This window comes from Schistocerca serialis, chromosome 5 (assembly GCF_023864345.2).
Source record: "Schistocerca serialis cubense isolate TAMUIC-IGC-003099 chromosome 5, iqSchSeri2.2, whole genome shotgun sequence".
Taxonomy (NCBI): Eukaryota; Metazoa; Arthropoda; class Insecta; order Orthoptera; family Acrididae; genus Schistocerca; species Schistocerca serialis.
This window is the reverse complement of record NC_064642.1, coordinates 79,054,332-79,067,527: the sequence shown is the minus strand read 5'-3', so window position 1 is coordinate 79,067,527 and position 13,196 is coordinate 79,054,332. Positions and strand designations below refer to the sequence as shown.

The following is a 13,196-nucleotide window of genomic DNA, read 5'->3' as shown; positions in this document are numbered from 1 at the left end:
TCGGGACCTCATTCTGGAAACAAGCAGCATAATTTCTTCCATAAGGGTGAGAGGTGGACCAACCTATTATTGATTGCTCAAATTGTGCATTCCCTTGAATAAATCATCCAAGTTTTATGAAACTGTAATTATTTGTTGGTTATACAAGTAGATCACATCTACCTATTTCCGTTCCATTCTGATAATTCCTTCATGGTGCAACGTTTCGCCGGCCGCGGTGGCCGTGCGGTTCTAGGTGCTACAGTCCGGAACCGCTGGACTGCTACGGTCGCAGGTTCGAATCCTGCCTCGTGCATGGATCTGTGTGGTGTCCTTAGGTTAGTTAGGTTTAAATAGTTCTAAGTTCTAGGGGACTGATGACCTAAGATGTTAAGTCCCATAGTGATCAGAGCCATTTGAACCATTTTTGCAACGTTTCTTCCTGTCTTAGAATGTATACAATAAAGTTTTTTCAGAATTCATCTCTCTCATGTTACATGTACCGTAATTACAAAGTTTTTCTCGTAAAGAATTGAACTTACAAATTTATAATTGCATAATATATTTTTAAACACACACACAGATTACAACTTTCAAAACAGAGAATTTATCTTGGAATCATTTATCAATAGATCGATACTAATCTGCAGCCTGCGATAGCTAACGAGCAGAGGGTAATAGTTGGCCATATTAACCAGAGACGGCGTGTGCACTCACGCTTTCTCGTCCCGCAATCGTTTCCATCACTCCATGCGCAAATTGAGCATTACGGCACTTCACTCATATGTTTCAAGTCTAACATGACACATCCTAACAACGTAAAGATTTTACATTCGGTGACCACGGGCACAAAAGCCTGTAAAATAGGAATATCTGAGTGTAGTAATGTGTAACTGAAGAGCGGATGATGAATAAATATGAAGGAGTCAGTGAACTATGTGAAGAGATTTAATGGACCACAGAACAGAGTTCCAAAGAATTTGTGTGTCAGAAGTGAATATGAAGCAGTCAGGAGTAATATGTAGTGAACAACGCATCGCATTGCACGCCACAGCCCACGATTAAGATTTCTGCATCTCACATTTATTCTCGTTCGAACTGCTCGGCGCCTGTAGTTCCGTGTCAATACAGCCGCTTTCGACGCGGAGAGCAACTGCACGTGACTTTCTTGGCGCTTGTTCGATTATCTCAAGCTCAGTCTCCCAGCCGACTACTACAGTTACCCGAGCGAGCGCCACACACTCGCCTGCTGTTGGATCGTGGCGCGTCAACGTGAGATGAAAGAGAGTGCGAAAGCGAAATTGAATTCTAAATACACTCCTGGAAATTGAAATAAGAACACCGTTAACTCATTGTCCCAGGAAGGGGAAACTTTATTGACACATTCCTGGGTTCAGATACATCACATGATCACACTGACAGAACCACAGGCACATAGACACAGGCAACAGAGCATGCACAATGTCGGCACTAGTACAGTGTATATCCACCTTTCGCAGCAATGCAGGCTGCTATTCTCCCATGGAGACGATCATAGAGATGCTGGATGTAGTCCTGTGGAACGGCTTGCCATGCCATTTCCACCTGGCGCCTCAGTTGGACCAGCGTTCGTGCTGGACGTGCAGACCGCGTGAGACGACGCTTCATCCAGTCCCAAACATGCTCAATGGGGGACAGATCCGGAGATCTTGCTGCCCAGGGTAGTTGACTTACACCTTCTAGAGCACGTTGGGTGGCACGGGATACATGCGGACGTGCATTGTCCTGTTGGAACAGCAAGTTCCCTTGCCGGTCTAGGAATGGTAGAACGATGGGTTCGATGACGGTTTGGATGTACCGTGCACTATTCAGTGTCCGCTCGACGATCACCAGTGGCGTACGGCCAGTGTAGGAGATCGCTCCCCACACCATGATGCCGGGTGTTGGCCCTGTGTGCCTCGGTCGTATGCAGTCCTGATTGTGGCGCTCATCTGCACGGCGCCAAACACGCATACGACCATCATTGGCACCAAGGCAGAAGCGACTCTCATCGCTGAAGACGACACGTCTCCATTCGTCCCTCCATTCACGCCTGTCGCGACACCACTGGAGGCGGGCTGCACGATGTTGGGGCGTGAGCGGAAGACGGCCTAACGGTGTGCGGGACCGTAGCCCAGCTTCATGGAGACGGTTGCGAATGGTCCTCGCCGATACCCCAGGAGCAACAGTGTCCCTAATTTGCTGGGAAGTGGCGGTGCGGTCCCCTACGGCACTGCGTAGGATCCTACGGTCTTGGCGTGCATCCGTGCGTCGCTGCGGTCCGGTCCCAGGTCGACGGGCACGTGCACCTTCCGCCGACCACTGGCGACAACATCGATGTACTGTGGAGACCTCACGCCTCACGTGTTGAGCAATTCGGCGGTACGTCCACCCGGCCTCCCGCATGCCCACTATACGCCCTCGCTCAAAGTCCGTCAACTGCACATACGGTTCACGTCCACGCTGTCGCGGCATGCTACCAGTGTTAAAGACTGCGATGGAGCTCCGTATGCCACGGCAAACTGGCTGACACTGACGGCGGCGGTGCACAAATGCTGCGTAGCTAGCGCCATTCGACGACCAACACCGCGGTTCCTGGTGTGTCCGCTGTGCCGTGCGTGTGATCATTGCTTGTACAGCCCTCTCGCAGTGTCCGGAGCAAGTATGGTGGGTCTGACACACCGGTGTCAATGTGTTATTTTTTCCATTTCCAGGAGTGTAATATATCCTGTCTGAAAAAGACGGCTGTTGTATCAATGTTTGAGAGAGACTTTAGTTAGTGACTAATAATTGTGTTTGCTACACCTGAAGCCACATGTGTGCTGAACACGACGAAGTATAAGTTCTTAAGCACTAACTGTTTCGGTGGAAGCCATGGTAATTAATAATGTGCGTAGAGAAAGTAAATTGCAAGTGGGCTGGAAAAAGTATACGAAAGGACCATGTCGTTGTTTTAAGAGATGAAGTTTCTGATTGATCAGGAAACGCCAGGTGCATCATTGTCCACAATAGTAAAGAAAAATGAAGTTCGTGGTCTCCTGTTAGAAAGCAGAAACGTTTATTTTACTTGTAGCAGTTCTCGGAATTGACAAAGAAGATCGCATCAGTTATGCATTGACCGTGCATGATTAACTTTCTCACAACAGTTGTCATAGTACACACACAGAAGAGCAATCAAGCTCTCTACTTTTGCGTTTGCAGCAATAGTGACGAAATTAGCAAGCATGAGCTTTTCAGAAGGTATTGACCTGACTTGTCCTCAGTTGTTTGTTTAGTAATAGAGTGTTTCAGGAATGCATAGCAGTTACAACTGCGCTAACTTGTTTTCTACAAACGCAATTCTGTTTTGGCAAAAGGTTTGTATAATAATTTATTGTGTCACGATCGCTTAAAAATATATAATACTCTCACTGTTGTTTTCGGCACCAAGTTGAGATCTCCAGATGCGATTAATTCACTAAAAAGCATAGTGAAATTTTGTCTTCACGTTTCGTACCTGAGTGATACTTAGTGGAGTAAAGAATATCTCTAGAGTCTTCACTTGATACTGGTTGACAATTTGTAAATAGGCTTTCGTAGGAAAATTGACGTCCATCTTCAAGCCAGCACCTGTACAAGATGAATTAACTTGAAATTAATTGTAGTCGTGGTTTACGAATATATGCAGCCATGAAAGAGCCTCTGGCCTATTGAAATGTTCGCAGAAAGCTTTCTGGGCGTGTTTTGCTCGTCCTCCACAATTTCTGCTTGTGTTTTTCAAGGCGAGCAGCTAAGTCGGAATAGCCGGCCGTTGTGGGCGAGCGGTTGTAGGCGCTACAGTCTGGAACCGCGCGACCCTTACGGTCGCAGGTTCGAATCCTGCCTCGGGCATGGATGTGTGTGATGTCCTTAGGTTAATTAGGTTTAAGTAGTTCTAAGTTCTAGACTTTATGTCTAATTATAACTGGAAAGAAAACAAATTTTTCGTGCCATACACGTTTCATGTTAAACGAACTACATGATGAACAGATGAACAGTTGTAAGATCTGAAAAAGGACACACATAGAGCAGCATCTAGCAAATTTGCTACTGGTAATGTCGTCCAAATAACAAAGCCACATTGCCGCGCGGGATTAGCCGAGTGGTCTAGGGCGCTGCAGGCATGGACTGTGTGGCTGGTCCCGGCGGAGGTTCGAATCCTCCCTCGGGCATGGGTGTGTGTTTATCCTTAATATAATTTAGGTTAAGTAGTGTGTAAGCTTGGGGACTGTTGACCTTAGGAGTTAAGTCCCATAAGATTTCAAACACGTCTGAACATCTGAAAAAAGCCACAATACGTGTGGCACGAAAAATTCGTTTAAATCAGTTGTTATTCGACGGACGTAAACTGATAATCGTTAAGGTAATTGTCAGAAATTTCTTTGACTCAAGCGAGAGATTCATGGAAATGTTGAAACCCCTGAATTGGAAGTTCTAGGAGACTGATGGCCTCCCATGTTAGGTCCCACAGTGCTCAGAGCCATTTGAACCATTTTGAACTAAATCCGAATACATGCGAGTTCAACATCTATAAAGGCAGAGTTCTAACTTACGCGGCCTGGGCGAAGAATTTGGGCAATATCTAATATTGTCTTCTTGTCTTCCTACTTTTCGTGCAGTTCATTGACAAAGTATTATTGCAACAATTATACCGAACGTGTGAGGGCCGCTGATGTCGTAATTGTCGACGGATCTTATAGCACTAATGTCTCTTCCTTCCTTGCATCGACGTGGCGTCGGTGACGTGATAGCCGCCTGTTTGAGAGCAGTGACGTCACAAATGAGTCACGTTCTGTTCCGATTCAGGAGGAACATACAGGCGTCCGAGGCTGCCGGCCGAGCAGATGCACTCCAGCTTTCCTGCGGCCGCGACGCAGTCAGCCATGTGCAGAGCGGGTTGCGCCTCCTGCCCTGAAGCCGGTAAGTCCAGCCAGGGGTGGCTACCCAGCGAGCCACACAGGAGCCACGTGTTGCTAGCGGGCAAAGGTGAGTATGAATCCGCCAGAGAGGCAGTGCAGCTGGGATTACCTCATAGCAGAGAGACGGTCTGTGCGAGCAAGCGTGCTCCGGTACTGCTACAACTGCTCCACTGACACAGGTTACTGGGGTGGGGGGCAGATTATTATCCATGCAGCACGGCACGAACTTCGATGGCCCTGCTGGCCAATTTTTTGGGTAAAACAACCGCTTGCAGTGTTTGACCGAAAATTGTAATTCATACACGTGTGAGAGCTTTACTGAAAACCAATGTGACGTGCGTGGGAAAGGATACATACCACATATTAAGCTTTCTGACCATTCCTTGCGGAAAGAGTGCTTGGTCATCTCTGTGCGTAGAGAAATTAATCTTATTTTCACTGGACTGTTAAACTGTGTTTGACTGTATTTATTTATTTTCTCCTTTGCCTTATTGCTAGGTTAGATCTATACGACCACGAATCAGACATGTTTCTTGTGCCACAGTTGCAAGCACAATATCCTGTCGGCGACCTTAAACTACCGGTTCATTATGTTTGTCCACCATAGTTTTAGTATGACTTTTCTGACCATGATTATCTTGGCTAACATATTTCCAAGTGGAAATAAATGACCTAACAATAAGGTTTGTATATTAAATTATTGTGTCACGATCGCTTAAAAATATGTAATATTTTCACTATTGGTTTCGGCACTGAGTTGAGAACTCCAGATGTGGTTAATCCACTAAAAAAGCGTAGTGAAATTTTGTCTTCACGTTTCGTACCTGAGTGATACTTAGTGGAGTAAAGAATATCTCTCGAGTCTTCACTTAATACTGGTTGACATTTTGTAAATAGGCCTTCATACGAAAATTGACGTCCATCTTCAAGCCAGCACATGTGCACTATGAATTACACAGTCCATTTGTTTAACTTGTAATTAATTGTTGTCGTGGTTTACGAATATATGCAGCCATGAAAGACCTCCTGGCCCATTTAAATGTTCGCAGAAAGCTTTCCGGACGTGTTTTGCTCGTCCTCCATAATTTCTGCTTGTGTTTTTCAAGGCGAGCAACTAAATCGTAATAGCTGGCCGGTGTGGCCAGCAATTCTAGGCGCTACAGTCTGGAACCGCGCGACCGCTACGGTCGCAAGTTCGAATCCTGCCTCGGGCATGGATGTGTGTGATGTCCCTAGGTTAGTTAGGTTTAAGTAGTTCTAAGTTCTAGACTTTATGTCTAATTATAACTGGAAAGAAAACAAATTTTTCGTGCCATACACGTTTCATGTTAAACGAACTACATGAGTGTTCATTTCCTAGTGCATGGCAGTAAGCAGATGAACAGTTGTAAGATCTGGACAAGAGCATGCGTAGAGCAGCATCTAGCAAATTTTCTACTGGTAATGTCGCCCAAATAACAAAGCCACAACACGTGTGGCACAAAAAATTCGTCTAAATCAGTTGTAATTAGATGGACGTAATGATAATCGTTAAGGTAATTGTCAGAAATTTCTTTGACTCAAGCGAGAGATTCATGGAAATGTTGAAGCCCCTGAAATGGAAGTTCTAGGGGACTGATGACCTCCCATGTTAAGTCCCATAGTGCTCAGAGCCATTTGAACCATTTAGAACTAAATCCGAATACATGCGAGTTCGACATTTATAAAGGCAGAGTTCTAACTTACGCGTCCTGGGCGAAGAATTTGGGCAATATCTAATATTGTCTTCTTGTCTTCCTACTTTTCGTGCAGTTCATTGACAAAGTATTATTGCAACAATTATACCGAAAGTGTGAGGGCCGGTTATGTCGTAATTGTCGACGGATCTTATAGCACTAATGTCTCTTCCTTCCTTGCCACCGACGTGGCGTCGGTGACGTGATAGCCTCCTGTTTGAGAGCAGTGACGTCACAAATGAGTCACGTTCCGATGTCTACCGATCTGTGCCGATTCAGGAGGAACATACAGGCGTCCGAGGCTGCCGGCCGAGCAGATGCACTCCAGCTTTCCTGCGGCCGCGACGCAGTCAGCCATGTGCAGAGCGGGTTGCGCCTCCTGCCCTGAAGCCGGTAAGTCCAGCCAGGGGTGGCTACCCAGCGAGCAACACAGGAGCCACGTGTTGCTAGAGGGCAAAGGTGAGTATGAATCCGCCAGAGAGGCAGTGCAGCTGGGATTACGCCATAGCAGACAGACGGTCTGTGTGAGCAAGTGTGCTCCGGTACTGTTACAACTGCTCCACTGACACAGGTTACTGGGGTGAGGGGCGGATTATTATCCATGCAGCACGGCACGAACTTCGATGGCCCTGCTGCCCAATTTTTCGTGGAAAACGTAACCGCTTGCAGTGTTTGATCGAAAATTGTAATTCATACGCGTGTGAGAGCTGTACTGAAAACCAATGTGACGTGTGTGGGAAAGGATACATACCACATGTTAAGCTTTCTCACCATTGCTGGCGGAAAGAGTGCTTGGTTGTCTCTGTGGGTGGAGAAATTATTCTTATTTTCACTGGAACGTTAAACAGTGTATGACAGTATTTATTTATTTTTTGTTTTGCTTTATTGCTAGTGTGCTAGTGTAGATCAATGTTGTTGTTGTTGTTGTTGTGGTCTTCAGTCCTGAGACTGGTTTGATGCGGCTCTCCATGCTACCCTATCCTCTGCAAGCTTCTTCATCTCCCAGTACTTACTGCAACCCACATCCTTCTGAATCTGCTTAGTGTATTCATCTCTTGGTCTCCCTCTACGATTTTTACCCTCCACGCTGCCATCCAATGCTAAATTTGTGATCCCTTGATGCCTCAGAACATGTCCTACTAACCGGTCTCTTCTTTTTGTCAAGTTGTGCCACAAACTCCTCTTCTCCCCAATTCTATTCAATACGTCCTCAGTAGTTATGTGATCTACCCATCTAATCTTCAGCGTTCTTCTGTAGCATTTAGATCTATACGACCACGAATCAGGCATGTTTCTTGTGCCACAGTTGCAAGCACAATATACTGTCGGCAACCTTAAACTACTGGTTGATTATGTTTGTCCACCGTAGATTTAGTATGACTTTTCCGGCTACGATTATCTTAGCTAACATATTTCCGAATGGAAATAAATGACCTTGTCAAAGGTTTGTATAATAATTTACTGTGTCACGATCGCTTAAAAATATGTAATATTTTCACTATTGGTTTCGGCACCGAGTTGAGCTCTCCAGATGTGATTAATTCACTAAAAAAGCATAGTGAAATTTTATCTTCACGTTTCGTACCTGAGTGATACGTAGTGGAGTAAAGAATACCTCTAGAGTCTTCACTTATTACTGGTTGACATTTTGTAATCAGGCTTTCGTAGGAAAATTGACGTCCGTCTTCAAGCGTCTTCCAATTTAGGGTTTTCAACATTTCCGTGAAGCTCTCGCTTGAGCGAATCTCTGACAACTACCTTAACGATTATGAGTTTACGTCCGTCTTATTGCAACTGATTTAGACGAATTTTTCGTGCCACACGTATTTCGGCTTTTTATTAAGACGACATTACCAGTGCCAAATTTGCTAGATGCTGCTCTACGCGTGCTCTTGTTATCATCATCATAATCATGATCATCATTTAAGACTGATTATGCCTTTCAGCGTTCAGTTTGGAGCATAGCCCCCCTTATAAAATTCCTCCATACTTCAAAATCATTCTTAACCGAATCCAGGTACCTTCTCCTTGGTCTGCCCCGACTCCTCCTGCCCTCTACTGCTGAACCCATGTGTCTCTTGGGTAACCTTGCTTCTCCCATGCGTGTAACATGACCCCACCATCTAAGCCTGTTCGCCCTGACTGCTACATCTATAGAGTTCATTCCCAGTTTTTCTTTGATTTCCTCATTGTGGACACCCTCCTGCCATTGTTCCCATCTACTAGTACCTGCAATCATCCTAGCTACTTTCATATCCGTACCCTCAACCTTATTGATAAGGTAACCTGAATCCACCCAGCTTTCGCTCCCATACAACAAAGTTGGTCGAAAGATTGAACGGTGCACAGATAACTTAGTCTTGGTACTGACTTCCTTCTTGCAGAAGAGAGTAGATCGTAGCTGAGCGCTCACTGCATTTGCCTTGCTACACCTCGCTTCCAGTTCTTTCACTATGTTGCCATCCTGTGAGAATATGCATCCTAAGTACTTGAAACCGTCCACCTGTTCTAACTTTGTTCCTCCTATTTGGCACTCAATCCGTTTATATTTCTTTCCCACTGACATTACTTTCGTTTTGGAGATGCTAATCTTCATACCATAGTCCTTACATTTCTGATCTAGCTCTGAAATATTACTCTGCAAACTTTTAATCGAATCTGCCATCACAACTAAGTCATCCGCATATGCAAGACTGCTTATTTTGTGTTCACGTATCTTAATCTCACCCAGCCAGTCTATTGTTTTCAACATATGATCCATAAATAATATGAACAGTGGAGACAGGTTGCAGCCTTGTCTTACCCCTGAAACTACTCTGAACCATGAACTCAGTTTGCCGTCAACTCCAACTGCTGCCTGACTATCCATGTAAAGACCTTTAATTGCTTGCAAAAGTTTGCCTCCTATTCCATAATCTCGTAGAACAGACAATAACTTCCTCCTAGGAACCCGGTCATATGCCTTTTCTAGATCTATAAAGCATAGATACGATTCCCTGTTCCACTCATAACACTTCTCCATTATTTGTCGTAAGCTAAAGATCTGGTGCTGACAACCTCTAAGATGCCTTAACCCACACTGATTTTCATCCAATTGGTCCTCAACTAATACTCGCACTTTCCTTTCAACAATACCTGAGAAGATTTTACCCACAACGCTGATTAAAGAGATACCTCTGTAGTTGTTACAATCTTTTCTGTTTCCATGTTTAAAGATTGGTGTGATTACTGCTTTTGTCCAGTCTGATGGAACCTGTCCCGACTCCAAGGCCACTTCAATTATCCTGTGTAGCCATTTAAGACCTGACATTCCACTGTACTTGATGAGTTCCGACTTAATTTCATCCACTCCAGCTGCTTTATTGCACTGCAATCTATTGACCATTTTCTCCACTTCCTCAAACGTGATCCTATTTCCATCATCATTCCTATCCCATTCTACCTCGAAATCTGAAACATTACTGATCGTATTTTCACCTACATTGAGCAACTCTTCAAAATATTCCCTCCATCTGCCCAAGGCATCCACAGGATTCACCAACAGTTTTCCTGACCTGTCCAAAATACTTGCCATTTCCTTCTTACCTCCCTTTAGAAGACTGCTAATTACACTCCAAAATGGTTTTCCAGCAGCTTGACCCATAGTCTCCAACCTGTTTCCAAAGTCTTCCCAAGATTTCTTCTTGGATGCTGCAATTATCTGTTTGGCTTTGTTTCTTTCTTCAACATAACTTTCTCTGTCTACCTGAGTTCTAGTATGTAGCCATTTTTGATACGCCTTCTTTTTCCTTTTACAGGCTGCCTTGACTGTGTCATTCCACCAAGCTGTTTGCTTCCTCCTACTTTTACACACTACTGTTCCAAGACATTCTTTAGCCACTTCTAGTACTGTGTCCCTGTACCTTGTCCATTCCTTTTCCAATGACTGTAATTGACTACATTCAGCTAACTTTTACCTTTCTGAGATCGCTGTTATGTACTTGTGCCTGATTTCCTTATCCTGAAATTTCTCCACTCTTATCCTCCTACATATGGACCTGACCTCCTGCACTTTCGGCCTCGCAATCCCAATTTCACCGCAGATTAAATAATGATCAATGTCATCAAAGAATCCTCTGAATACACGTGTGTCCCTCACAGCCTTCCTGAATTCCTGATCTGTTATTATATAGTCAATGACAGATCTGGTTCCCCTGCTTTCCCAAGTATACCGGTGTATGTTCTTATGTTTAAAAAAGGAGTTTGTGATTACTAAGCCCATACTGGCACAGAAATCCAAGAGTTGCTGCCCATTCCTGTTGGCCTCCATATCCTCTCCAAATTTACCCATAACCTTTTCATACCCTTCTGTTCGATTTCCAATCCTGGCGTTAAAATCAACCATGAGCAGAACACTGTCCTTGTCCTTTACTCTGACACCTACATCACTGAGTGCCTCATAAAAATTATCCATCTTATCTTGATCAGTCCCTTCACAATGCGAATATACTGACACAATCCTAATTTTCTTGCTAGACACTGTCAAATCTATCCACATCAGTCGTTCGTTTACATACCTTATTGCAACTACGCTGGGTTCCATTTCTTTCCTGATGTAAAGTCCTACACCCCATTGTCCTATTGCTGCTTTGACTCCTGACAAGTAGACCTTGTACTCTCCCACTTCCCCTTCTTTCTCACCCCTTACCCGAATGTCACTAACAGCTAAAACGTCCAGCCCCATCTTACTTGCAGCCTCTGCCAGCTCTACCTTCTTCCAAGAGTAGCCCCGATTGATATTAATAGCTCCCCATCTCATTACCATTTGTTTGCCAAGTCGTATCTTAGGAGTCCCTGGTTTGTCAGTTAGAGGTGGGACTCCGTCACCTCCAAAGGTCCGAGGCATTTTGCTCTGATTGTTGCCAGCATCATATTTAAAGTACCAGGGAAGCAGGTTGCTAGCCTTACTTGCCCCGAGTCCCATTGGGTTTTACCCCTAACGGCTGAGGGACTAACCGGTGGATTTGGTAGTCTTTGCCGTATGAGCACAATGGTGACTACGACTCAGAATATGTACGAGATGCCCAGCCTTATTCCAAAGTAACTGGTATCCCGACTGTCGGGACCACTTACTTGGCCACTCATACGTTGCCCGTGGTTCATGAACTAGGACATGACTACAGGAACCCACACCATGAACCACCGTGTTCTTGTTCAGATCTTAAAATTGTTCAGCTTCTTACTGCCATGCACTATGTAGTGAACACTCATTTAGTTCATTTAACATAAATGTGTATGGCACGAAATATTTGTTTTCTTTCCAGTTATAATTAGACATAAAGTGATAATAATCAACGTAGTAATACAAGCAACTGAGGACAATAGGACAAAAAACTTACAAATGAAACATGTGACCATTCGTGCCGCCCTTCTTTATGTATGTTCGATATCCGTTGGTAGTGCTATTTGCTATGGGTCCGACACACTTAAGCAATAGCTCAGAATGGTACGCCTAAGTGATTTCTGAGTCGTCTCTTTTGTAGATACACTACATTTTCCCAGTGTCCCGCCAATAAACCGAAGTTTGCCTCCCGCTTTACAAGAATGAACCTGTGTGACCACTGCACATCATATCCCTGCAAATTACTACACCCAGTGAGTTCACTGATCCTAATAGTGACTCGTTGCGTAGTCGTAGATTTTTGTTCATTTGTTAGCCATTGTATTCTCAGTTGCGTTACATGACTAAAGGTATTTGAAATCCGACTGTGATACTACGTTTAATACGGTTTTCCGGTTCGTGAAATCCGTAATTTTACATTTATGTACATTTAAAGCAATTTGCCAATCTGTACACCTCTTTGAAATCTTATTGAGGTCTAAGACATAAAGGATTATAGATCTTGGCTCCGAGCGGGCACTGATTGAAACTGATGCAGAAAGTTGAAAACTTGTGCCGGACCAGGATTCCAACCCGGATCTCTTGCTTACTATGCAGATGCTCTTACCACTGCGCCATAGAGACACAGTCGTCATGGCAACTGCACTGACTACTCTAGCAAGCTCCCTGTCAAACCGAAATTCTCAACATAGCCAAGCACCACAAATGTATTGGTCTTGCCCTTTATCCTCATTACTCGCGGTATTTCGCCGATTCATGTAAGGGTTCGAGCCCGGTGCGCATCCGCACAGAAGAGGTCACTGGCCTTAAGAATGGACACCAAGTGTATGTAGGGAAATCCGGGGTAGAACGGGGTACAAAGTTGAAAACATTGATTAAAAGTACAAAAGTGTTAAATAACAGAGTTACCAATTTTTATATGAGCACATTGTGATGATTTAATCACAAATATACAAGAACATTGCCATAAAATAAAAGAGCAACATTTTTTTCACTCAGAACCAGAAAGATATATCTTTTGCCCCATTCCGCCCAGTGCACGGGGCAGATTGGGGTGGTAAGTACAAGTGATTATAAAAACGTATAAAATTATCGGAAATGCAAGAAATGTTGCCTTGCTCGGTATTTATTTAGTTTAAAGTGAATGTTAATGTCAAACTACACGAG

General features: G+C 44.3%; 1 protein-coding gene across 1 annotated transcript in view; it reads left to right on the top strand.

Annotated features, from left to right (window-relative positions):
• The first annotated feature begins 7,005 nt into the window (after nucleotides 1–7,005).
• Nucleotides 7,006–13,196, top strand: part of LOC126481755 (peptidoglycan recognition protein 1-like) — a 97,268-nt gene continuing 91,077 nt past the window's right edge. The window contains exon 1 of the mRNA XM_050105709.1: nucleotides 7,006–7,108. Coding sequence (XP_049961666.1) covers nucleotides 7,006–7,108 — 103 coding nt within the window. The remainder of the gene's footprint in view (nucleotides 7,109–13,196) is intronic.